At 39.7% G+C, this 27,727-nt stretch overlaps 1 protein-coding gene across 4 annotated transcripts; it reads right to left on the reverse strand.

Annotated features, from left to right (window-relative positions):
* Positions 1-309: 309 nt before the first annotated feature.
* Positions 310-21,745, reverse strand: thrap3b (thyroid hormone receptor associated protein 3b). Of its 4 annotated transcripts, none has more exons than XM_049602213.1 (11): positions 21,387-21,745; positions 17,321-17,475; positions 12,128-12,940; positions 8,317-8,790; positions 7,523-7,689; positions 7,267-7,378; positions 7,078-7,153; positions 6,238-6,413; positions 3,593-3,830; positions 2,968-3,117; positions 310-1,782 (listed from the first exon to the last, which is right to left on the reverse strand). In XM_049602213.1, the coding sequence occupies exons 2-11, from the start codon at positions 17,440-17,442 to the stop codon at positions 1,555-1,557; spliced, it is 2,556 nt and encodes an 851-aa protein (XP_049458170.1). In that variant the 5' UTR covers positions 17,443-17,475; positions 21,387-21,745; the 3' UTR covers positions 310-1,554. The 4 variants fall into 4 exon arrangements, 3 of the variants coding, with proteins under 3 accessions (XP_049458170.1, XP_049458167.1, XP_049458169.1); XM_049602210.1 differs by having other exon boundaries at positions 8,317-8,931; XR_007451516.1 differs by lacking the exon at positions 310-1,782 and adding an exon at positions 3,352-3,485 and having other exon boundaries at positions 2,980-3,117; positions 8,317-8,931.
* Between the last annotated feature and the right edge of the window lie 5,982 nt (positions 21,746-27,727).

The following is a 27,727-nucleotide window of genomic DNA, read 5'->3' on the forward strand; positions in this document are numbered from 1 at the left end:
TGGCTAGCTAATTCTAGTCTTGTGGTCTTGTCTTTGTTGTCTGACAGAGACCAAGAGTGGGACAAGGATAGGCTGAGTTAATGCCCTGCGCACAGCTCGACAGCGAGATCTAATTAATTAAATCAGAGTATGGAAAACACTGGGTTACAGAATGAAGCCCGTGTATGTGCCCATCGTCACTGTCACCTGGTGGTGGCTTATGACAGAGAGGGGAGAGCTGCAGGAAGAGGGTGTATTTTCAAATTTTACCTGTCCAGATATCTGCCTTTAATTTGTAGATCGCAACAATGACATTCCCAGAGTTCGCCCTGAATCAAAGAACAGATTTATTGAAAATTAAAAGACAAAGTACTCCAAAGCTCTTGAGAACAGTACAAAAGTTTTCAGCTTCAGATTAAACAAAAACAAAACTCCTACAGCTCGTTTTAGTACATGCAGTATGTACAGTCAAAGGTGGGACGAAGCAGCACAGTGAGATTCACAAACTATTTCTGCTAGTTCGCCAGTTCTCTTCTTAAAAATATGCACTTTCATTACTGACAATTTTTTTTTCTCTTCATGTTTTCATGTGCAGGTACTTTTTTTTGCTGGAGAATTTACTGCAACCGTTGTATTAAAACAAAAATCAGTACCGTAATCTATTTTTATGTTTTCCCTTCCCTCAGATGTTAAGATTACAATAATTTAGGTTTTATAACTCTATATATGTATTAGCCTTTTTTTAAATTAAAAATCTAAACATAAGGTAGCCACTTACCTAAACTGATATGTGTTTATATTTCTAAAGCAAAATCTTTTGGTGCCAATTTAATTTTTTTTTTCTTGAATGAAAACATCCACAATCTATGAGAATATACTGCAGCACACACATAAAAATGCTCACTTCCTAATGAGAAATACAGGTTAAGTGGCACTATACGAAAAAGCTTGGATAATATAAGTGAGAATCATTCAGGGGTTCATCAGAAGATTTTTTCATAATTTGACTATCATTAACCCGCTACTGATTGGTCCCGAGGAGCAAAGTATGACTCAAACGTTTCATGCAGTAACATTAAAGATTTTTCACAGTCCCAAAAACAAACAGAAAAACATTATGGTGGTGATCATCTAATGTCTTCCTACTGATACAGCTGTACCTCTCATAACCACGGCTTTACCTTGAAACAGATGACACATGTATTATCATTTATATTTATTTTCTAAGGCACAAATGCATTTCTTCTTTTGTCATGTTTTCAGAGAATATTCATCTTTGTTGCCTCAGTATTTTCTCCCTTAAAAAGATACAATTAATTCGACCAGCTGCGGAACAAAAACCGTTAGATAAAAAACACGCTCTGAAATGAAGCTAACCTCACATACAAATGTAACAGAGTGCTGCTCTTCAAGTCAGTCCTTTCTTCACTTCAACTGTGAGAAACTCACGGAACATTAACCATTAAATTATGAGTTGATGCTGAGGGGAAAAAAAGAGGAACCCTTTCATCGCCGCTGTAACCACTCTGACACAGACGTTTATGAACATGTTAACAATAATGATGATGATGGTGTCTACTGCTTCTGGGCGGAGATGTCTCCAGCGCTCTTGGTGTCTTTACGGTCTACTTCTATGTTGACGTCGCCCATCTCCCCTTCCCCTCCTCCCTGGAACATGTCGTGGGTCCACTTCGGGCTGCTGCCCCCTTTACGGTAGACGAAGCGTCCCCGGCGGGGAGGGAAGGAACCGCGGCCTCTACCACGGTTGTCTACCCAGGTTTTCTCCCCATCACGATCATCATGCTGGAAGGGGACATAGGCAACATTAAAGCTCTAGTCTTAAGTCCAACTTCAAACTTCTTTATGTCTAAACACTGCAAAAATGCTTTCAATGTTTTAATAAACATGGAGAAGTTTTAAGCCGGTCCAGGGCTACATTTTTTGCTTCTTCAATCAGGACTACAGTCTTTACTCTGTTTAAAACAATCATCAGATACTTTCAAATCAACAACAGTGCATGCTTTACATACTGGCTAAAAGTTGGCGTTGGATGGTCTTTAAAAGAACAATAATCTGTTTCCCTGGGACACATTTTATGCGACTGGGAGCAGAAATGACAAATGGTTTGGTAGAGCTGAGAAGAACCAGGTTCTACAAAGTCAAAACTCTGTGGGAAAAAAAAAGTCCATAAAAGGCACCTGAAGCTGAATATAACATAACCTCAATATCCTTGATCCAGCTGTGTCCGGAGATGCCATATCCCTCCCTCCTCCACACTGTCAGGTATAAAGTGACATAAAACTGCCCTACAGATCATCTCTAGACTTGCTCTGACTATGGTGTAGACTTTCACATCAAATATAACATCAGTAAGAGCAACATTATGATTGTTAGAGGTAAAGTAAACAGAAAATTAGTGTGTAATGAGATTAAATATCTTGGCCATTGTGTCAATGATTAATTTGATGACAAAGATATCTACAGACAGTGTAACAAGTTGTATGCGCAAGGTAATATGCTTGCTTGCAAATCCAGCATGTGTTTAGTTAATGTGAGGAGAGCTCTTTTTAGAGCAGTTTGTACCCTGCTGTATACTGCCCACTTGTGGCGCACCTAGAGAAGCAACATGCAAAGACTTAATGTGGCCTATAATGATGGCATGAGACTGATTCTTAAACTTCCACAGTGGTGCAATGCCAGCCAAATGCCACATTCAGAGTAAGGCCTAATTCAGAATATCCATCGGTCCAACTTTGGCAGAAAACTACAGCGAAATAGTTTTCCTAATAACACTATACAAGTATCCTTTAATAGCCATGAGAGTGTGAGTGAGCCAGCAGGAACAATACCAGAATCCTGAAACTGAAGCAGCCGTCATTAATTTCATTATGATGTTATTCCTACAGTGTCAAAATGTCTCCAGGGGAAAAAAACCTGTTTTTAGGGCTTTATGGGCGTGACTTAATTAATCCTTAGCTCCAGACTCACCAGGTAATACTTCCTGCTCTTGGGAGTGTATTCAGGGTCCCACTCCTCCTCTGGAGGGCGCACTGCAGGATTCATATTGGCAGGGTTTCCATTGCTGTTGTTGCCTGGATAATTTCCCCTGTTCCACCCTCTGCCTCTGACCCTAGGGAACTGAAATCAAAACAAGTGGGATTTAAACTCTCAGTCAAGCCACAAACAAATTGTCTACAATAAGATGGGAGAAAGTTTTTAATTATCTTTAATTATTAATAGTTTTGTTCCAAGTCAGAAGCAAAAAAATTGACCCATAGACAATGAGAGGGATAGCACACACAAATAAAAAGCCATACTGATGGAAATTTGTTCAGTGATGAGGTGAAGTTCCACTGATTTACGCTACATTACCTTAATACAAATCAGGTAGTGCATGGAATATGTATGATAGAGTGTCATCATCATTATCATCATCATCATCATCATCATCCACATTATGTTCCTTAGCATTAGGAGGAAGGAACAGAGCAGAGAAGCGCAGTCTACTGTGATGCCATTAGGACAAAGAATTGCAAGAAGATGAGATGTCAGTACCTCAGTGACAAAAACAAATGCAGCAGAAGAGATAAACAGAGCACAGACAGGAACTTACAAATCCACGGCCGCGGCCTCTCTCTGGGTTGTGGCCCTCATACTCTCGAGGCCCTCTGTCTGCGGGCCCCGAGTAGTCCCGTGGAGGATAACGTGGGTGACCGTAGCTCTCCTCAGAGTGGTGCTCCATCCCCTCTCCTCCCATGTACTCTTTACCTCTATAGGGTGGAGGATAAGGGGATGGAGAGGATGAGGAGGAAGACGAGGATGGAGAGCGATCCCGCTTCTTCTTACCCTTCCTGTAGCACAAACATAAAAGTTGGACATGAGTGTCAAAAAAATTTAGGTATTATAAATAAAAGTATGTCGGAACAGTTAAAGACATCATGTGCAGGCTGGCGTGTATAGTTGTAACCATGGCTACAGGAGTCATGTTTGCACTTATTCCTCCTTCACAAAAACAAACAATGCCCTAAATTTTATTTGAAATAAGATGTGCTAACACATCAAATATACACATCTCTTGACAGACTGTCACAACATGGCTGCTCCTGAAAATAGCGAGCCAAAGATAAGAGGAAATTTAGGAAAAATTGCCTCGTGCAACATTTAGCTTAAAAAATTAAACTGTCAAATAAAATTCTAGGCAGTTTCCTTTTGAAAAGCACCTACGCCTTAAGCAGAATCTACCTGCCTAACCAAACATGCACAGTATTGTATATTATAGCCATGCCATGGTGTACCAAGCAGGTGGTTAACTGCACTGACCTGCAGTAATATGGCCATGTTTGGAAGCAGGCTGTAGTTGTGCTGCAGTAAAGTTTAGCGGTTTGGGGTTTTGTTCCACTCTTGTTTTTATCTAACCGAGAGAAGCCTCACTGTTTCCTGATCCACTATCTATCACTCATAACGGAGCTGTACGTTCTATGATAAGTGACTGCTCATGCTAATTCAACATTTCCTGCTGCTGCTTTTTTATTAAAGATCCCCTCCAGACATGTTATCAAGCATGTAAAAATACTGTGCTATAAATAATATTTTGTTTGACTTGGTAAAAGGTCTTCCAGCTCTGGCATTGACCTGAAACAGTTATAGATCTGGCTATGCGAGACGAGAGCAGTACTCAGTGGCCTAGTGGTAGAGTGTCCGCCCTGAGACTGGGAGGTCGTGGGTTCGCCGTTTCATACCAAAGACTATAAAAATGGGACCCATTGCCTCCCTGCTTGGCACTCAGCATCAGAGGTTGGAATTGGGGGGTTAGATCACCACGATTCCCGAGTCGGCCCCGCTGCTGCTCACCACTCCCTCAGGGGATGGGTCAAATGCGGAGAACAAATGTCACACACTCAGGTGTGTGACAATCAGTGGAACTTTACCTTTACTTTACCATCAAGGCTAGCGTCAGCGTTAGGAGGAAACATCAGAGAGACTGAGCCAAACATGCCTGAGCCTCAGTCAGACCCAGACTCAGATGTGGAGTCTGTTGTGCCCCAAAATTGGCGGCTAGCACCCATATCAGAATATTTAGTGTAGTTAGCATCTTTTATTTGTTTGTTGGTTGTTAGCTTCTTAGCGTGTAGGCTAAGTCTCAGTTTAGACCAATGATTCACAACCAGATGAAACCGTCTTAGAAAAAAGTTGCAGCGGATGTGAACTGTTGCTCGCTGTATGTGCTTATGCCACACACACTCATACACACTGACTGATTAATGGGCGCTGCTAACTTAATACTACTGTGGTGTATTATTACAGTCCATCTGATGCTCGTTTTATGTTTGTCACTGTTTCATCACTACTACAAATGCAACTGTAGCCAGTATCTCACTATCACTATCCTCATTCATATTTTAAGAAGCTACAAATTATATTCAGTCACAACATCAGCCTGAAAACCTGCAAATCAGAGCGTAAGTACGGAGAGTTGTTGCATAGAGATGATACACCGTCTCATCTAGTTGCATTGGTGTGAACCAGCAGGTTTTTAGAACAATGCAGAATGAAATATTGCCTGTTTCAACTCGTCTCGTCACAAATCTTTGGTCTGACCTGGGCTTAACTGGTAGGTAACTCGTATTAGAAAGTGATTGGCTTTTGTATTAGAAATCTAGCTTGCCCGGCATACATTTGAATCTCAAATTTTAGGAAAATGCAGACATCGCCACCTTCAGGAAAGGAATGTGAAAACAATTCTCTAGTAACAAACTTTGCACAGATATAGGTCGGAATAGTTAGGGTCAGACATTTTAGGGGACATAAACACAAGAAAAACAAATTTTTGAGTGGAGGGAGACTTTAGGCTCTCACATACTTCATACTGTGAACAACTGCACATACTTGAGTCAATATTTTTTGCATGTTACATCATCTTTGTTTTTAAAACAGATATAATTCACATATTTTACTGTGAATATTTATTTTATATTTATGACTCTTCACATGAACTGTAGAAAATGATGGGCACAAAGCCAACCGTGTGGTGAAATATATGCAGCAGGGTGTTAAAATTATGTTATAAATGTGTGGGGGAAAAGAAGAAGGTGGTGGTGATTGTTTATTTTGCTCTGCTGCTGTAAATCAACATGGCAACATATCCATGGTAACAACAGTAACCACTCCTTCAAACAGTGTGTTCCCTGCTGCTGATTTGAAAACAGGAGTGTATCAACCTCTCTAGGGGTAAAAACTGAGACAACAGACTGAACGTACTTGGATTTCTTGTGGTGTTTCCCGGATTTCTCAGAGGACCTCTCTCTGCTCGGTCCTCGGGAGCCTCCTGGGCTCCTGACTTCTTCACGCTTGAACTCCTTCCCAGCAAACCTCTTACGTCTTTCAATATCCAGGCGAAGGTCCATCACGTCGCCTTTGAACTTTTTACTTGGATCCTGCAGAAACAATGTGTTTATCAGCCACTAAATCAGCTGTCTGTAATATACTGATGGACAGATTCATAAATTATTTGGTAAACTTAAGACACAAATGGAAAGCTTGAAACAAACAAACATTACATGTACAGATGCACAACATATATTATATATTGTGTTCCCTCTAGTGGTTAAGACAAAATGTGAATACTTTAAACACCACAACATTACTATGAGTACAAATGCAATAAAGCAAAAAAAAAAAAACAAAAACAAAATTTTCTTTAAAATTGACTTTTCACAATTTAAAATATTTATGGAAACCAGCAGCATGCATGTAGCTTATCAAAAATAAATTGAATTTCACAGTTTTTTGTAGCTTGATTTTTTTCTTTTTAGGAAAAATACTTACAAGGTAAAGGCACTGATAAGCGTCCCTTGAGAGGCTTGGACTCAGGATCTTAATTCACTTCCTTTTAGCCTTTGCTTGGGTTCGTACATACCCAATCAATAACCATATCTCATAGGCTGGGGGGCTTGCTTGGCACTTACAAAACACAATTGGGCTCTTTTGATTTAGAAATATGCATCCTTTGAAAGAAAAGCACAAAGCTGAACACTGCTGCTTTGGATCGTCTCAAACTTGCTTGTTCCAAATACGTCAAATTTCAAAATGGCGGGTCACCTTGTAGCTCGTCTCCTCCATATCCTCAAACAGGTGAGACTGCCTCTTAAAGGCACTGGGGGAAACATCGATTCTCCTGGGAGAGGAAGGAAAAGCCTTAATGTCAGTAGGCAAAGATTAGAAATGGGTGAAAGAGATTTTTTGAATAAATCAGGTCAGATACGTCAGATAATGAGATGTTGTCGGTACCTGTGGATTTCTGGGCTCTTCCTTGGCTTCATCATTTCTACCTCTGCAGCTTTTCTTTGGTACATGGCAAACCGCTCACTTAAAGTCATGTCTGAGGATTGGAAGTGTTGAGCTGCACATAAAGGAGAACAAACTATTATTCCACATACAGCAGCACCAGCTCTGGTAACTAGCATATAATCAAGTAATGAAAATGTCCCTCCTGTCATCTTGAGTCTGTAGCAGCCGGACAAAACCAGCACAGGTTATACTATACCTTTGATGTAGTGCACGATAGAGACTATGTGCTGAGCAAACAGCTCAGAGGGGCTGCGACGGAGCTGCGCTGACTGAATGTGCTGGAAAATGGAGCGAAACTCTTGATCTTTCTTTGTGGGATTTCGCAGCTCTCGAGGCATGAGGCGCTCTTTAGACAGGGAAGAGCTGAGAGAACAGAAGAGGTCATAAGGCTCATTCAAAAACAGAACAATTCCTATTTTCAGGTGATTATACACTAACGACAACACAGATACGAATATTACATTCCATTTCTGCCAATAACGTTCAACACACTGAACCTTTTATTAACCCCAATTTTTTTTGGCCTGCCCACTTTAACCTGCAGGAGTGTCTGATGACCCACAAAAATGGGATTATTTTAATTGAAATGTCTCACGTTTCACTTGTACAAACCCAGCAAATGTCACCTACACTGAAACCTCTCGACTCTTGTCGTTGAGCCTGTTAATAAATGTAAAGTAACAGGGAAAAGACAGGGAGTGCTGCACTGGGTTAGGGCTCTGTGTTGTTAGTTGTAAAAGAATCAGGTGCTACTCAAGGATGGGGAAAATAGTCACATACAGTTAAAAATGACCGGCCACTAGCTTGCTTTTAGGACGCAATGTTACGCCTGCATATTTTCACAGAGAATTATTTTCACTGGAAATTATGACCACAGAGATTTAAGTATGTTGGAGTGGATCATCCTGATACAAAGTAATTTGTTTTATATTTGGGTCTGTACGGTAATACTGCAGTGTACATGTCATAATCAGATATTACTACACGTACCTGGGTATTTCATCTAAAGAACTGATTTTGAGTTCAAAGTCGTCCCTTGACGCAGACAGACGTCGTACAGGTGACTCATCACGAGGAGGGAAGGCTACAGGGAACAGCGGTCGCTCCTTCTCTCTGGAAGTTGTGGGAGGGGACGGACTCCTCCTGGCCTTCTCCTTCTCTTTCTTCTCCTTCTTCTTGGACTTCTCCTCTTTCTTGGAGCTGTGCTTGCGGCTTCGGTACAACTCTTCTTCCATGTCTACAGGCTCTGCCTCTACAGCTTCTCTCCGGCTTTTCTCTTTCACTGCCAGGTAGGACGCTGGATAGCCTGGATCATCTCCCCATTTCCCGAAAATGTCCCGAGCTGTGAGAGTGGTTTTTACCTCCCCGTCTTCCTCAGCGTCCCTCTCTTTCAGCCCGTGAGACTTGAGGAACTCCTCTTCTCCAGCGTCAAAGAAAGGCATGGTCTTGTCTTCCTTGGAGTCGCTGAAAGAAGTGGATGAGATGGTGAAAAGGTCTCCAGACTTGCTTCCTTTCTCTAGTTCTCTGTCCACGGTGCTCTGCTCTTTATCGCGACCGTTCTCCTTTTCAGGAGCCAGCTTTTTGCTTTTATTCTCAGCCAAGAACCTGAAACAAAGAACCAGACTCTGCTTTGGTGCCTACAATGGCAGGTTCACTGCTGCTTAACAACACTGAGATGAACAATGCAATAATTAAGAACAAGTACAAGATACTCTCAGAAGCTGAAAATGTAATATGTAATACACACCAGGGATGGGCAAGCTTACAAACAGATGATAAAACTGCATTTACAATGTTGCTAACTTGTATTTTCGAGCTGTCTCTTAGTTTAATCTCCTCTCCCTCCTTGCTCCAAACTGACAAAGTACTAATGTACATGTTTGGAGTTATTTTTCTGTTACACCTATGAATCTTAAAACCCTAAAACTATAAAAACTAACAATGCCACTCAATTTTTACTGTTATTATGCAATTAGAAGAGACTTTAAGACTGGGTTACCAATGTCATGTTGACAGTCGGGCTGGGTATCGTGTAAAAAATTATATCAGTACCCTTAAAGTGATATTGATATCAAAAAAGTGGGGTAATACCCTACCCTACCCTAAAATTAATATCAAAAAGGGACGGGACGGGACGGGATGGGACGGGACAGGATAGGATAGAACTGTTTTATCCTGAGGGAAATTTCTGTGCAGCAATTACAATACCACTTGGTAGGGTTGGGTAAGAGTACTGGATACCTTTAAATGTATTGACTGAGATAACCCTGTACCAAGCAGTATATAAACTTATCCAGTTAAACAATACCTGCATACAGTCCTTTTTGTACCCAGATCTAAAGGAAAGTGACTACTGTATGATTTTGCCCACAGTCAATCGTCACAAGCGTTCTTTGATTTAATGTGACATGTGATTGGCCCACTATCACAGCAGCTACAACACATCCAGTGTGTGGAGTGGTGAAATCGAGTGTGGGGTGTTTCCGTGCAGTTCGGCCTGCCGAAATGCCACCAAAACCTTTGAACTTATGGCTATACTACATGCCTGTGGTGTCTGGTGGAATTTTATGCAACTGAAAGCTTCCATTCACATGATGGGTGAACGAAGAGGAAAGAAGGACTCAAATGACGCACACTACTGGTATGTTATCCACTTTAAGGGAACTGGTATCGGAACTGGTATTATAATTTTTAAACAAGACCTGGCCAGTACTAATACTTGGTACTGAGGTTGAAACCTTTAATGTATGGAGTAACAATACACAGCCTTAGTCGACTGTGTTGGACATTTTTTCACTGAGCCGAAACTTTTTCATGTGTTTAATAAAGGATAAATATTGCCCTGTGCATGATAGTAGAATTTCTAACGCTTAAATCAACATCCTTATAAATCTAGTATCAGACTCCAAGATTTCAAACTACTCTCAGTTGACTTGGACGAGCTTTGGAAAAATATCTGGGACATCATTCTCAGTATTAAAGGGATAGTTCGACATTTTGGCAAATTCACCTATTGCCGTAATCCCTATAGTCATATGAGTAGGTACATTACCTTTAATTGTCAGTGCCTGCTGTTCTGAGATTGGTGGGGCAGAGCTGCCTGCTGCTCAGTGCACAAAATGGAGGTGAACAGTATGGCCCCCTCTCTCCCTCAAAACTAATCAAATACACCATCAAATGACTCCAAAACGTTCTTGTGGAAAACACATGGCTTGCACATTCCCCACGCTATGAAATAATACTGTATAATTAAGTAACATTACGGCACATGAAGCAAATACTCGGAACTACTTTCTTGAGTAAAACACTGGGCGGAGTGATACAGTGCCACCTGACACAGTGCCGTAGTTATTGCTTGCAGCCTTGCATTTGCGGTATCGTCAGCTGGACGCACCAGAAAGTTTGAGAAAAGTTTACAGAATGTTGTTGTAAATCATGGAGTAAAAGGTTGCGGTAACAAGCCGAAGACATGAAGCAGAGTGAAGTTTCACGTAGTACCAACCAAAAATACGGACAGGGTGAAACAATGGCTATTTCTGCTGGACATCGATCATAACACGCCTGTGAAAACAGTCCGGAAAATGTTTGTTTGCTCCAACCATTTTTTACCGGAGGACTACAGTGAAAGGATGGAGTGCAGAAGCTCAGGAATGGTTCAAACACTTTTCTTCAAAGATACTGCCATACCATCTGTCGGCATCACAAAATGAGCAGACGTGGTAAGTGATCGTTATGTATTTTGCTCAGCAATCTCTCTGCTGTAACGTTACCTCCATGTTGAGTAACATTAGCCTACAACCCAAGCAATGGTAAATAAGGGTAAAATGCAAATGTTTTTGTGGTTATATTATGGATAGTCTGCCATGATCAGCAGTCGGCTTCTTCTCAATAAACTTGTTGTTTTGATGACGGGAGTAACTGCACTAAACAAACGCTGTTTGAAATCACTCCGCCCAGCAAGTACTGTATGTCTGAAATGTAGTTCCAGCTTCAAAACAACTCTGTCTCATAATATTACATTATTATTTCATAGCGTGGGGAATGTGTAAGCTACAAGTTGTCCACAAGAACGTTTTGGAGTCATTTGATGGTGTATTTGATTAGTTTTGAGGGAGAGATGGGGCCATACTGTTCACCTCCATTTTGTGCACTGAGCAGCAAGCAGCTCTGCCCCACCAATCTCAGAACAGCAGGCACTGATAATTAAAGGTAATGTACCTACTCATATGACTATAGGAATTACGGCAATAGGCGAATTTGCCAAAATGTCTAACTATCCCTTTAACATACTGGCTCATCAACCTAAAAGTTGAGCCATATCTACTTCCCCAGTCAAATTATTCCTAAAAATAAAAAGGGGACCTTGAAATCCCCGCTGGCTGCTGATCCTGTACAACAGATAAACCTACAAGCTGCACAGAGAATATCTGCAGTAGCAGACTGGCTGCTTCTTCTTCTCTTCATCAATTGTATAAAAGAATAAAACTTAATTTAAAAAAGCCCAACCCTAAAGCAAACAGTACAGAGCAGGACTCACATTACAGTAATTATACTCACGTCACCACCACCGTCCTAAGTAAATTGGATTTCATACAACCTCCTCTCAGTGCACAGAAAAGGACGGATACATTTTCAATGCACTTAAAATCTGCAGTCTTATATTTTCCTTTTAACCTGTACTCCTCCAGGATCTTTGAAAAAGGCTAAACATGTTTGAAAGAAAAATAATGTTTATAATTTGTTAGGGGAATTAAAAGAAAATGTAATTAAATTTAAATAACTAGAGATGTAATTTACATACTTTTTGAAGGCAGCAGAGATCACAGTCTTATCTCCAGCTTTCCCGTCTTCCTTTGAGAAGAACCCAAAACCACTGAAGGAGGCCGTCTGTCCGGACTTTGTGGGGCTCTTTGCTGGAGGGGATGCAGTGCCGATGGTTTTCCACATGGGGCCACCACTCGCAGGCCCTTTGCCCTCAATACCAGTGGGACCGTCCTCTTTCTTAGTCTCTGGGCTATTCCGTTTAGGGCTGGCGTCATAGTCAATCCATTTACCTCCAGAAGCCTTCTCGATGGCGCTGCCATCTGCTGCCTGACCGGATTTCTCTGTTTGACTTTCTAACTTGCTCTTAACATCCTTGGAGCCAGGCTTGCTCTTACTGCTGCGATGGCGTGGTGATGAGGACCGGGACCGTGATGAGTAGCTGGAGCGCCTAGAGTGTCGAGATCCTCGTGAAGACGAGCGGTCAGAGTAGCGGGAGCGGCTCCTGCTGCCTGAGCGCTTTTTGGGCGTGCGGGAGCGTGACCGCCCTCTCCTGGGGCTATGTGAGTGGTGGTCTTGGTCATGGTGGCGATCATGCCAGCCTCCTCCACCACCACCACCACCACCACCACCGCCGCCCTGCCAATTGGACTTATAGCCATAGCCGCCGCCTCCTCCCCTGTTCTGGTAATGGCTGCGTGGGTAAAAGCCTCGGTTTCTGCCACGGTAGTGGAAGGGCCTCCGGTAGCCTCGGTTGTAGCCTCTGAAACCACCTCTGTTGTTCTGATAGTCCCTGGTAGGATAGTTTCTGTAGGACGGAGAGTGAGAGCGAGAGCGGGAACGAGACCTAGAACTGGATGACAGAGGAAAGAGAAAAAACAGAAGAAAAATGATGTAATTGAGGGCAAAACACACTCAGCTTTGCAAGTCAAGAGTCACATAGTCCCCACATTAAGGCAAAAGCCAGAACCTTACTTCTCTTGTGGGAAACGCTACATCAGTGAAATGGCAAGACCCCTGGACATAAGACCAGACCATAACCTGTTACAACATTGACTGTGACGGGGTAAAAGTAATCAACCAGGAGTCAGTGAACGGCCACAGAGAGATAAAGGAAGCCATTCACTTCCCCATCTGATGGCAGCAACTATTCTGGAACACACACTTACCACCTTATCAGAATTCAAATGTCTCCAAGGTCAAGAATGAACCTTCAAGCTGCCACTGAGTCCAAATGTGGACAGAAGACGAAAAAAATGTCGCAACCTCAGCAACATCAGCTTATTGTGTTGTGGTAAACTTTGGGATTTAAATCATTTCAGGCAAACTATTCCTCTAAGATATGCACACTGGCTCCTAGTGGTCCCAAAACTATATTTTGTGTGGCCTTTACAAGAGATAGAGATCTACAACTGCCACAACGTCAACAAGGGGCGCTGTAAGCTCAGAGATGACTTGTAACTAACTCCACTGAGCACAGCGTTGTCTCTGTCATTCACTCATAAATGTAAACACTACTTACATTTCATTCAGGGTGTCACACAAAACGATATATATATGTACAAATACTGCACCATGAATCATTTCTAAAAACAGCTGTCAGCAAGCTGCTAGACTGACACATACTCTGAAGTGACAGTACAACAGGGTTTAATGAAGTGGATAAAACACACAACAGACGGCCAACTAATCATCATGGCATTTTATCTCCCACCTACAAAACTGCAGCTTCACTTATGAAAGACTACAAATAAAAGCCATCCAAACACAATCTTCATATTCTAAAAACATGTAGGTAGCATGTGTAAATTCAGGGATATAAGAAATGTCACTGGGACCAATGCAACACTGCACCTGTCCTGATGGTCTGCAAAGCCACAGACAAAACCATCAAGTTTCCAGGCACATATCAACTACACACTCACCCCTTGTACCTTGTCATTGAAGCAGAGTCCTGGACAAAAGAGAAGTGTATTCCCACAACCAGGACCGTCTGTGTGGCTTTAATTTATGTGTTGGTCAAAGGGTACACCGAGGACACAACCTGCTCTAATCCACAGAGGGAGGAGGCAGCAAAGGGGGAGGGGGATACAGCACGGCCACGAGCACTTGCTCTCTACTCCCTCTATTTCCATTTGACAATCATTGACATGCTGTGTAGCAATGCTCTCCAAGAAAAAACACCCACTCCAACAACTCACTGTGAAAGTGCTTTAAATCATCAAGCTTCAAACATGCACTGACAACAACAAGGCAGCCAGCATGGGAAACACTCCCTTACTTAATAAGAAAACATTTATTAACTAAAACACTATGTTGGTTGACAACAAACTGTAAAAAATGTCATAAATATAGATGAGTGGAGATTCCTAACAGGAAATAAGGTGAGCTGATGCAAATAGCTTGAGGCTCCCACATGGAAAACATAATGCAAATTCAAACCTAGACAAGTCAGGCTCAGTCAAAGAACAATAATGGAACTTCCCCAAAGCCAACGTCAATAAAAACAGAGAGGATCAGAATCAGCTGATACTGTGCCGATTCTGTCCTGTATGTAAATAGTTAGTTTAATAGTTTAAGCATATAAAGATTTGTTGCAACTGTTTTCTTTTGGAAATTAATACATGTTAGCTAAAGTGGGATATACTGCAATTCATTTTTAGCTGGATTTTATTTGTACAGATAAACAGCTGTCCAATAACCTGGAGCACTTTTTGTTTTGAGTTTGAGTGAGAGAAGGTCTGTAACCTGGTGCAGTCTTGACGAAAATGTAAAAGTTTGATAATAGTCTGTGTGTTATTATGAATATACAATTGAATTTTCATAAAGAAAAGTTACAAAAATGTTTGTGTATTTAAATTTTGTGGGCGTTTATCCAGCAGCACGCTTAGTACTTTTGAAAAACAGGCATTTTTTTTTTTTTTAAATGTTATGATTTAAAAACATGTCCACACATTGTCACTGCCATGTTTTAGCAAATAAAGATTCAGATTTCAGATTACCTGGAATTCTTGAGGGCGGGGCTGTGTGCTGAAGAACACTGATTGGTGGAACACACACTTGCAGCGTTCTGCACTTCCTGGCACAGGCAGCCACTGCAAACTTCAATTTCATTTCTACAAGCTTCACTTTGTTTATGTTTTGATTTAGGACGGATACCAAAACCCGGTACTAAATTAGCCCTGGGCCTAAATTATCAAAGACCATAGTAGTGATAACCTCTGACGGTATCGGTTCTCCTCTGCACTCAGTGCCAGCACAGAACTCCTCCACACACACATACACACCTACATGACACAGTAACCGATGAACAGCTGCAGCAGCTGCACTCGTTACTGTAAGTGACATTAAACCTTTGCGGGTCAGAAGCCAGTACTTTATCAATACATGTGTTCAGCAAGCATGAACATGTAAACATGTAGATAGCGATATTCAATATGCTCCATCCACAGTCTCTTATCCACCAACACTAACGTTATGTCTTACACAAGGACAGCACACTAGTTCAGCTGATAGCGAATTGTTACTACTGAGCTCTAATGACAGCTGTCTGTATAGACTAACTTAGTTTGACAATTATTAAAATACTTCTAAACTTAGCTGCTGGCTGAGACAAACAGCCCCAACTCTCTCTACCAGCATGTCACCAGCCAAGCTGGCAGAGCCAAATACAAGGCACACGCCGAATTATCTACGTCGTCAGCCTGATTTGAATACATTCTCCGGAACTTTGAGGTGCGGTGGAAACGCAAACCACACAGATTACCAGGAATTCTTTTACCCAGGTAAAGAAATTGCTGGAAATGCTGGTGGAAAAGGGGCTACTGGGCTGCAGCACGTTACACATAAAATTCTGCCTTTGGCTGGTCCTCTATTAGATCATATCAAACCTGTTGCAAGAAAACTTGGAGTCTGGTTTGACAGTAATTTAAGTTTCGAGCAGCATATCACAAAGCTTGTGCAATCATGTTTTTATCATCTTCAAATATTTCAAAAAATACTGCTACAGTCTCTTTTCTTGCCTGAATCAAAAATCTACTAATCTGCTTCAGACTGTACAGAATACAGCTGCAAGGCTTTTAACCAGAACCAAGAGACGTGATCACATCACTCCAGTATTAGCCACTTTACACTGGCTCCAAGTATGTTTCAGAATAGATTTGAAGATTTTACTGATTATTTTTAAGGCTCTTCATGGTCTCTCTCCCAGCTATATCTCTGACCTCTTAGTACCGTACACACCAGGATGTACTTTGAGGTCCTCGGGCAGAGGTCTTTGTCTGTTCCAGAGGCCCAGCTGAAAACTAAAGGGGGCAGAGTGTTTGCTTTCAGGGCCCCGAGGCTCTGGGACAGTCAGGTCAGCCGAGTCAGTGATTTCTTTTAAATTCCTTCTTAAATCATACTTTTAACAGAGAGCCTGTCCTGATTTTACTTGAGTTTTAAGTTCATTTAAACTGTCTTCTATTTCCTCTGTTTTTAAACAGTGCTTTCATCAGTTCTTTTAAAAGTTATTTTCATGTCTTGTTTGATTTAAGTATTTATACGTATAGCACTTTGTAACTGTTTTGAAAAGCTATTTATAAATAAAGATTACATTATTACTATTATTATTATTTGATATAGTTTTGCTGTTGTTATCAGTGAAACCCCATGATCCCAATTCATTCACCTTTTTTAGATTCTCCATTCCCTGGCATGAAAAACAAAGTTTTCTTCACAAATTCAGTGTAACAAAAGGTGAGTTAATATACTATGGTGAACTGCATGAGCCTTCACAGTACTGTTGAGTCACAGGTAAAATGGCTGTCATGATGAAGCAAATGGTGAGCAAATACACTACTGAAACATGACCTGCTCATTTCCTTGTTGCTTTGTCCTGTCCTACAAACACAGCCAAACAGGTATTATCACACCAGTGTACTCAGATGATGTTTGTTATTTGTTTGACAGCACTGACTGATATCACATAGCAAACCACAACCTGTCTACAATTAAATCTACAGAAAGACCAAGATGTTTTAGCAGATTAAATCAAAGTTACCAATGCAGCAGGTGAAAGAATATAAATATTAACAGTGATCATATTTTAAAAAACTATATGAGTGGCTGCTCTATAATCACTGAGCTAAACTACTTGTTATAGGAGTCAAAACCTGCTGAATACACTCACCACATACACATCAGAACAAGGTAAAGACGTAAGTTCATGTCAGAAACAGCAAAATGGATTTACCTATAGCGACGTTTTCTGGATCTTGAACGGGAGCGGCTTCTAGAGTGAGATCTGGAGTAAGATCTGGATCTGGACCTTGATCTGGAGCGGGACCGAGCTGGAGAGTCCGGAGCCTTTGACATCTTTGCTCTTGGGCCAGAATAAAAACTCCTTTCCTTAAAACACAACGAGAAAAAAAAGTTAATTTTGTTTGTTTTGCTCACTGCAAGCACAGGGAATTTAACAGATACTAAAGGGTACGTTGAGCAAAGAAAACACAAAGAAAACTAATTTAATTCAAATAATTCCTCCATATTCATCAGGTTTATATTGCTACATTACATCTAGACCTGCTGACAGGTTTAACAGCATACACACCAGCGTACACCTTGTGCCCTGTCATCAAGACCCCTGCACCTTGCTGCTTTAAAACCTGCCTTAACAGTCCCTAAAGCCCAACATGGCCTTAAACTGTCAAAACCAATGCAGTGAGAACACACAGGGGCCAACAGGTTAGCTCTAAGACTGTAGCAAACAGCTGGAGCAGCGTGTAAACACAAGCACATGAGCCGGCAGCAATGTCAGACAGGTTGAGCTTCTGTGCAGCAAGATGTTGAAGGCTGCTCTTGAGTAGGAGTGAAAGCTGGCTCAACATCAAACACAAATCTACCTCAATACTGCAGCTTCCAACAAATAGGTGCAGACTACTAGGGTTAGGCGACTGGACAAAAAAAAAAGACCGTATAGAGCCATCATATTTTCACATCTAACCCTGTGAATTAATCAATCAATCAATTTTATTTATAAAGCCCAATATCACAAATCACAATTTGCCTCACAGGGCTTTACAGCATACGACACCCCTCTGTCCTTAGGACAAGAGTTTAGTTAGTTATTAAGGGTTTAGTTCCGCCAAACTAGAGTTAGTGATTGTCAGGACACACACACATCCGTACCAATACATCAGCCTTTGATGCTCAGCTTTTAAACAAAACTTATCATACGAGTCTGGTTAAAGCTAACTTAACGGGTAACTGAATCGAAGCTAGGCAATCATTAGAAGATTGCCATACCTGTTACATTGTAAAATATTGGTATACACAGTCATCTGTTGGGTGTTAGGATGCTGACCATGACCCCCAACATCTCTGGTTGAAATCTGGCCAGAGACCTTTGTTGCATCTCTCCCTCATTTCCTGTCATCTCTGTACTATTGTTATCGAACAAAGGCACGAAATGCCCACAAAAATATAAAGTTCTTTCCTTTGCAGATAAAAATATTTAAGATGCTGTTTAGGCTTGGGCGGAACCAAGGTCTTACGGTATACTAGGATATTTAGAAATCCCGAAGATACGATTTTCAATACCGTCAATAACGCTTTTTTTTAATATATTAAACTAATACAATGCTGTATTGAGGTAATATAGTGCACAGCATGCACCACCAGGAGCCAGTCTCTACTGGTGGAACTGTCAGCTGAGCTGAGAAAGATGGCGACTGCAAAGGGTGGGGATAACGTTACAAGACTAGTAAAAAAGAAAAATGCCTCAGCCCCTGTATGGGAGTACTGCCCCATATAACTTTATCTTGAGATGAATTCTTCCAACTACAAAAACAGTAATTAGCCGCATGCTTTTATTCAACACATCATCTCTGTTCAACCAACTGATGTGTTGGTATTCACAGTTCACAGGCACATCACGTTATTTGAATATAATTTGTTTATGTTTTGTAACCACCCAAATGTATCCAAACACTGACTGGATATCTTCCACTGAACAACCTTTCTACTGTTTCATTGCTGCTTGACATCACTCTGTAAAACATTAAGGCTAGATAAAATGTCACTGAACAAACAGTGTTGTGATTAAGCAACCTTGACCCCGGAGTTAACTACTGAATCAACACTAACCAAAAATGAAAAAAAAGCATGTGTAACATTGTGGCATCTCAGAACAAAAAAAAAAATGTTCTTTATTTATTTGCAACACAAATATTAAAATTGCAAACTAAAATTTAGAAACATTTGTCTAACTTGCCACCTAAAAATGCTCAAAAATATTTTTTCTCTTCACGCATCTCTCTTCTACAAAATGGAGATCAGAGTCTCTAACAAAGCAGCAGCCCTGGAGCAGGTAGTGCTGCGTTAGTGCAGTGGGGCAAAAGGAAAGCTTTTACTACTACAGGGACTTCTTAATGCTGAAAAGGCAGTGGCGCCTGTACTAATGACGTCAATCTGCTATTCTGTTATGGTTACATCAAAGTCTGAGGAGTTTGCTTTTCATTGAAGATTCTCTTGAACTCAATGAAATAAATATAATTGGTTTTTCACTGAATGTTGACGAATGCCTCTCTTCTTTCATGTCTGAGGGGACAACAGTTGCTATGTGCCAAGCAATGGTTGCTACATGCTCATACTGGGTTTCCCTTCCTGCAGTGCCCTGAGTGTTTTATTCACCGCTGAAAGACCTCATTGCTCTTCTGCTGAACCTCAAACTTCTATTACACACAATTAAGGTGCCTCTTTGCATGCCTAGGTCGTCCTGTGTGTTAAGTATCTCAGCCACTTGAGTCCCATGTTTTATGAGGAAAACCTCATCAACAAAGGACATGTTTATTATTTCAAATCTAAACAAATTCTTAATAAGCAGTTTTCACTGAGTGAGTTTATTATTATGCAAAGCAGTGCAAGGTAAGATAGTAGCCTAAATACACACAGAGACCTCATATTAAGCATTGTGGGTAACAATTATGTCTTTTTTAGAGTTTGTATTCATAGCATCATCTCTGATTCTGTTCTTCCCTGCAGACTCCATAAATGCTCTGAATAATAATTACAAGGAGGTGCATCAGCAAGTTGACTTTTACTGCATGCTACAAACCCCTGCTCTCCCCTTCAGTTAAACATAAAAATGGAAGTGAAAGTGAGCATGAATGGTTTCCCATTTTTTATATCACTGACCACAAAGATCTTAACTAAGATTTACATCCTGCAAACATCTTATACAATAAATGTTCCACATGCAGGGAGTTTTAATATGAAGTAGTTGTGTTTGTTTATGTAGTCCTAAGTAATATTATGTGTTGCATAATGTGTGCTCAGATGTAGTTAATGATGTAGAACTGGTTCTGGTGAGCCCTGAAAGGCAGCTCTGCTTGTTGTGTGGGCTGAGGTTAAAATAAGAGCATGCACATTATAACCATGGAGGGAAATATCTGAAACTTGCAAACCAGAAAGGCAGCAGTCAAAACCTGGGTTAGCGTTGTTCCGGCCACAGGCAAATAAATACTAATATGAGTGTTGTGATAATAGTGCAATTCCCCAAAGTTGCTGACAAGCTCTTTTAAAGTGCATTCAGTGTAGTACTCTAATACTGATCACTGTCGATTACTTATAAAACACAGTATTATCACATAGCTGTTTAGTATGACTAATGCTGATGTATTACTGGTGGTGGAATGTTAACTAACTCCATTTACTTAAGTACTTTTACTGACGAGTACTTCTACTCCAGTAAATTTTAAAAAGGCAATACTGTACTTTTTACTCCACTTAATAATGGGTACTTTTACTTCTGGTACTTTAAGTATATTTTGATGCTAACACTTTTGTACTATTACTTCAGTGATATATTGAATGTAGGACTTTATCCACCGTGGTGCTGTTACTTGTACTTACAGAAAAGACAGGATTACTTCTTCCACCGGTTGGCATATGTGTCACCGATACAAGCCACTAGGTTTAATGGTTATTTCGGTCATTTTGGTTGTATATTTAGCCTTTATTTTCCTTAATAATCACCATGTAAGGCTATGTGCAAAGACACAATATACGATTACATGTGCACTGCAGAGAAATGTGTCATCATGTCAACAGCAAATACACTGATGTGACAAACTACAGACAAAACACTGTGGAAAATATTAAGTTAGCGTTGCTCAACGTTGCACAACCCTGTAGTCAATATAAGTCCATTAAAACTAGCTATCGATACTAAAATCACCGACGTTAACGATATGCTTGCCGTTAGAAAAGCGGTTGCTAACTTTATTCATCAGCTTTACTACAAAATATAGTAGATTTACCTTCCCCCCGTTTTCACCAGCCTGGACGCGGGTCTTTTTGTGGATAAATGTTTGAGGAAGAAGAGTAACCTTTGAGGCCAAGCGGCTCGTCTGGTCCCTCCTTCCTGGTTTTGCTGTACGAGCGCAGACGGATGTTAGCAACCTAGCTTGTTAGCAGCGTCAAAGCTAACCAACTGGGCCAGCAAAAACAGACGAACTGCGCTTTTAGGAGAGGCTAGGTCCTCGGACTACTGCGTCAGCCCCCATTAAATATATCCGGGGGTGCTTTTATGTGTCTGTCAACGGGGCTAACTGTATGTTTTTGGCTGCATCGAGATCTTACAGTGGCTAGCTAACCCGTTAGCTCGTGATGCTATTGTCGTTAGGCTCAAATCTCGCGATACTTCGTGTGATGAGGCGGGAGAAGGAGTCAACTTTCCTCTGAGGGGCAGAGCTTACATGTTATAATTGCTGTATTAATTTTTGCTGAACACCTGGGTCCCTCTGCCTTAATTAAACACAGACTACTTTAAGAACATCAGCTGGTGGAAGTAGTACTCAGATATTTGAACTAAATAAAAGTAACAATAGGCTACAGTGTAGAAACACTCTGTTACAGGTAAAAGTCCTGCATTCAAAATCTTATTCATTAAATGTACAAAAGTATGGCCATGAAAATACAGTAAAGGTAGTAAAGGTACGCATTATGCAAATTCAGGTTCATGTATATTATATTACTGGATAATTATTGATGCATTGATAATAAACTATTTATACAGCACCTTTCACACAAGAAGTGCAGCATAAAGTGCTTTACAGTAAGGGCATCATAAGCACACATGAAAATAGATGTAAGGGAGATAAAACAGCAGCAGCATGAAGCATAAAAAAAGAGTTTCAGAATGTAAGACATCTGAGTTCTGATGTATGCATTTTGACTGTATAATGGTTCATCCATTTGTTCGAGCTTCAGTGTGGCAGCTTTAACTAATTCCTTCATAAGTAGATTCGGTGAAGGTGGAGAGGGGGGAATGCTGGGTAGTTGGATGCTGCCTTGATTGATGTTTACTTGATTTAATCAGTGGTGGACAAAGTCCTCAGATCCTTTACTAAAGTAAAAGCACCAATACCAGACTGTAAAATTACTCTGTTACTAGTAAAAGTCCTGCATAGAAAATGTAAAATAAAAAAACATGTGAGTACAATCAGGGAAAAAATAAGTTCTAAGAGTAAATGTACTCAATGCATAAACATTTAAATTAATTTAATAAATCAAAAATAATTAAAATATTTAAGAGGAAAAGCAGTAGGTTCTCATGTTTGGGGAGCTGGAACCATGAATTTTATGTATATATTTTGAAATGAAAAAATTACTTTAATGATTATTAAAACAGTTGCCTATTCATTTTCTTATCAATTGACTAACTATTTTAGCTGCACTTGTGTATTTTTATATGGTTTGCATGCAAAAATCTTACTAGAGTTACAAAATAATTGGGGAAAAAAGTACAGTGCAATGAAGTTGTGCAATACAAGTGGGGAAAATAGAAATACTCAAGTAAAGTACAAGTACTTATAAATTGTACTAAGTACAGTTTTGAGTAATACCACTTGTTGGTGTCTATTCTGTTTGTAGCTCTGTGCACTATTTTTATCAGACTTAAAAGCCTCGTAACGCCTCCTATCACAGACACAGATTCCATCCTGAACACCACTCAGGGCCCACTTGGCCTCGGCCAAACACAAACACATTTAGTGAGTTACCAAAGTTGGGTTCTGCCTCATCTCACTGACATGTTTTCTGTTGGAGAGGAAGAAAATGTGTCATACTAAAGCTGCAAGTTGCCTTGAGGATTTTAGTCAATATTTTTGTATGGGAATAATGGTATGTCAGTGCCTTTTCAAAGTTAAAAATGTGTCAAGTTTTTCACCAAAATTGAAAAAAAGAAAACATTTTAAATAATAATACAAACTCAATCACTTCCCTGCCTGTAAAATGTACTTCTACAGTGTGTTCACCTCAGGGAACTTGTAAATCCCACATAGTGACGAAAAAAATCCATCCAACAACTAGTTTGCAGTGTTGTCTCAATCTTCCTTTCTCATACACAACATTAAGTTTATTGTTTTAGTAGTTTTTTTTTTTAACATTTACTCTCATTTTTAATGTCTCTTGTGCATAAACATTCAGTCCGATGTGCCAAACAATGCTAGTGTACAAAATAATTCAACAAAAATAGTTCCTGCATGAAACTGATCACAACAAGGTCTGTGGATTATCTTAAGTAACCAGGTCGTGATTTCTAGAAAGAGACATTGCGGTTGAGTTTTTTTTAATGTGTTTTTTTGGCACTTTGAGCACCACAAGCCGAGTGCCATCTATTTCCATTATATTCAAGAGAAGGCAGACATGTCTACGGCCGATATCACCAACACTCAGCAACTCACACCGAAATAAACTAGATTGATAAATAGCACTACAGGTGAGAGGAAAAACATGTGTTTTTGATTTTGTGGTGAACTGCCTCTTTAATACACATTGTACAAGTGTAATATGTTAATGTAGTTCAGTGATATTTCATACCCACTTTCTCGAGGCGATATTGTGTAACAACCACAGTCACAGATACACTACTACTATATTTATACTGTCCATACTTCACATAGCCTGTTTGATCGATGGTCTATCCACACCCTCTATCTATATATAATGTCATATTACTTGTACTTATACAGTATATGCACTGTATATATTTTCGTTCATGCGTATATATCTTGTTTATTCTCTACACATTACTCTCCACGTTACTGTTTTGTTGTATTAGTCTGTGTCCTTAAGTGTCAATGTCATGACACAATTTGTTTGCATAATTTTTATATATATATATATACATGCTAAAACTAAAATACACACATTTTTGTATTTTCCTTTATATCTTTCTGTCGTTTTTTTATTCAGTTTGTGATTTTTTTTTTTACATTCTTGTATCTTCTTTGAGTGTGTGCAAGAATTCAAACGCGCATATACTCCATATGTGTGCAAATAGCAAATTGCATCACATGAACATGTTCTTGAACTTTATCCCCAAAGAGAGGAAGTCATTTTGAACCTTCTGATACTGCAGAGATCACAGACAAAAAGCTCATCTTTACACATCTTGCACCCAAAACCTTGGAATCTGATGCATCACAACCCTGAAGGCTGTCATCACAGTTCAAGCACTGAGAGGAGGCGACGCTGAACCTTATAAACCCAACTGTCCGTCCTTCATTCTGCAGGATAACAACATGTCATCCAGTCCACAGCCTGCATATAAGACCCGGTTTGAATTTTCACAGCTCCTCATGGCATGCTGTGATCAAGTCACTCCTCGTTGACCTTCCACAAAGATATGCAAACAGTTCCTATTCACTATCATTTTCCTTTGCAGCACAGGTGTTGGACACTTGGATGTGCCAGAGTTAAAATTAACCTCCTGACAAATCTCTCCTCTGGCCACAATGCAAGACAACCAGACATGGCTCCTTGTCTGTCACTCACTGTTACGAGCTGTTTATGGTCTCTCACTGGAGGTTTGAATTCCAAGGGGCAGAGGACAACTCTGACCGGTGAGGTCATGGGTTGAAAGTGAAATTAAAGTCAGTAAGATTAAAGGGATTGAAGCTGCAACATGAAACCTGCAGAGCATCTGTGTCATCATTCAAAATAGAGCAAACAAGCAACAAGGGAAATAAAATACAGCAGACGTACAACTTAGCAACACAAACAAGTTACTAATATGGAATTTTTGTTATATTGATATATTATTTAACATGTTTTCTCATCATAAGAACCTTATTGTTCATGGGTATCCTGATTATTTTTTATTTCTTACTCTAAGACAAACATTTTTTTTTCTCTTACTGCAGCAAAACAGTATCAAAAGTACAACACATTGAATGTAGACATCATTAAATCGTGTTCTAAAGCTGTAGAGAATGTTTGGTTTAAAGCAGAAATATTAATTCATATCATATTATATGTCATATTCTGAATTCAAATTGTTACCAAAATAAAAGTACAAAAGAATTAACAGCAAAATGGCTCCAATCAAAGTGTTACATTATTACATAATATTAGATTATTCTGCATTTTAATGTTGTGGTGGAGCTACTTTTTGATATTTTGTATACTACTAGATTAGTAGTACAGTACTGCATGATAACATACAAGCATATTACATGTTTTTATGTGCAAAAAGTAATTGGAAGTGTCAAATTAATGTAGTGGAGTTAAAAAAAAAAATACAAAATTTCCCCCAAAATGTAGTGGGGTAGAAGTCTAAATAGCATAAAACAGAAATACTGGCGTAAAGTACAGTACTTGAACAATTGTACTTAGATTCCAAACACTGACTGAATTTTAATTTCTGTATTTTATTATCTTGTAATGTTTTAAGTTTTATTAATATTCTATTTATTTATATATTAATGTAATTCTCCTTATTATTTGACTATTTGACATACTCCCTCCTATTTTGCTCTGAGGATTGCACTTCATCTAATTTAATTAAGAAAAGAGAGTGTAAGACTTTGAAAGCTACGACTCAAATTACAATATCCACTAACTCAGCAGCCCTCTGAGATACATCTAAGGCATAAAAACACGCAACACAAAACATGTTAAACATGTAACCACGTGAGAGAGAGAAAAGAAAAGGCTCACCTTGCAGAGCAGAGTTAAAGTATCCCGAACAGAGCAGACTGAGACGTGTTTTTGCTTCCACGTTTATAGAAACAAGAGAAGAAGAAACCTCAGTGATGGTTGTTGAGAACGTGCATCCAACTGTCTGACAACCACTTGGTGAAATCACATGTGAATTATAAATAGTTCACTTTCTGGAAGCGTCTTCATTGATGTTGTTTGAAATGATGACCTGAGAGTTACAGTATGTGTTTATCTTCCAAATATTAAGATGCCTGCAAGGGCTGCTGGTGATTCTTACAGGGAAGATGTAAAATGTAGACTTGGTATTTGATGAGTACACAGACAGAATAAAGGTTAAACATCATTTATGCACGATAATGGTCTTGTTTCATTTGTTATGTGGGATGGGCAGGTTGAATCACACAGCTAGATGCGCTAGATGACATATGTTTTGAAATGTGTATCCTGTTGTTACTGGCTAAAGTCCAGTGTAACTTGAAGCTCGGCCCACTCAGAGACACTGAAGGTCTTTAGTTAGGTTGATATTATCTCTGCATCCACAGTGATTGGGCAATAATCCAACAAGGTCTGTGTGTGACTAGAGATAGGAGCCTAAAAGAAAGCACAGCCCTGGATATGTACGACCTAACTGTGTAGCACATATTAAACATGTACAAACCACTGTATTTTCATATCACAGTCATCAAAAGGTTATGCAAAAAACAAACAGTCGAGGAACAAGAAGAGGAAGAATATATGCAGCAGTATAACATAATTTCCATCCTCTATTTGGATGATCTTACTCAGAGCTGTTTCAGTGCGTACTGCATTTGTCTAATGTTCACATGCTTACCTTTGCTAATTAGTACTACACAAAAAGTGCAGCTGAGGCTGAATGCTAATGTCATTAGCATATCCTGATTATATCTGAGCTTACTGTCTATTTTATTGGAATCGTATTGGTTTTGTTTCCCATTCATCATCTTGCCTTCCTTATTATATGTTTACTTAGGTGATATTTTATGACATGTCATTTGTTTTATTCTCCTTGTTTTAAATGTGTTTAGTTTTATTGTACAGCATGTTGTAACTGTGTTTTGAAAAGTGCTATATAGATAAAGTTTATTATCATTATTATCATCTTGGGTCATAACCAAAGTATTGGTCAAGCTGAGATTCTGACGTGATGATGGAGCTAAAGGATCCATTGAAGGGTTCACTTAAGGTATTACAATTCATCCTGAGGAGAATGTGAATGTCTGGAGCAAATTTTACAATCCAGTTGTTAAGATATTTAACTTAAAACCACAAATGTCAACCTCATAGTTGCGCTAAAAGAAAAGACAAGCTATCACCAAAGTCACAAGGATACATCCTCTGGAAACCATGAATATCAATACAAAATGTCAATCAATCTGATAGATGTCTAAAAAAAATCACTGGATAAGTTAAAGGTTTGACCTGCTGGTGGTGTCAAAAGATCACCTCTTGTTATGATTCATCCTCTTGGAACTGAGGATCTCTGCACCAAGTTTCAAGGCAAACCATCCATTAGTTGTTGAGATATTTCACTCAAAACCGCAAACATCAGTCTCATAGTGGCGCTAGAAAAAAAGACAGGGGATCACCAAAGTCACAAGGACACATCAAATTTTCAATCAATTAATCTGATAGA

The sequence above is a fragment of the Epinephelus fuscoguttatus genome, linkage group LG17, assembly GCF_011397635.1.
Source record: "Epinephelus fuscoguttatus linkage group LG17, E.fuscoguttatus.final_Chr_v1".
NCBI classification, from domain to species: domain Eukaryota; kingdom Metazoa; phylum Chordata; class Actinopteri; order Perciformes; family Serranidae; genus Epinephelus; species Epinephelus fuscoguttatus.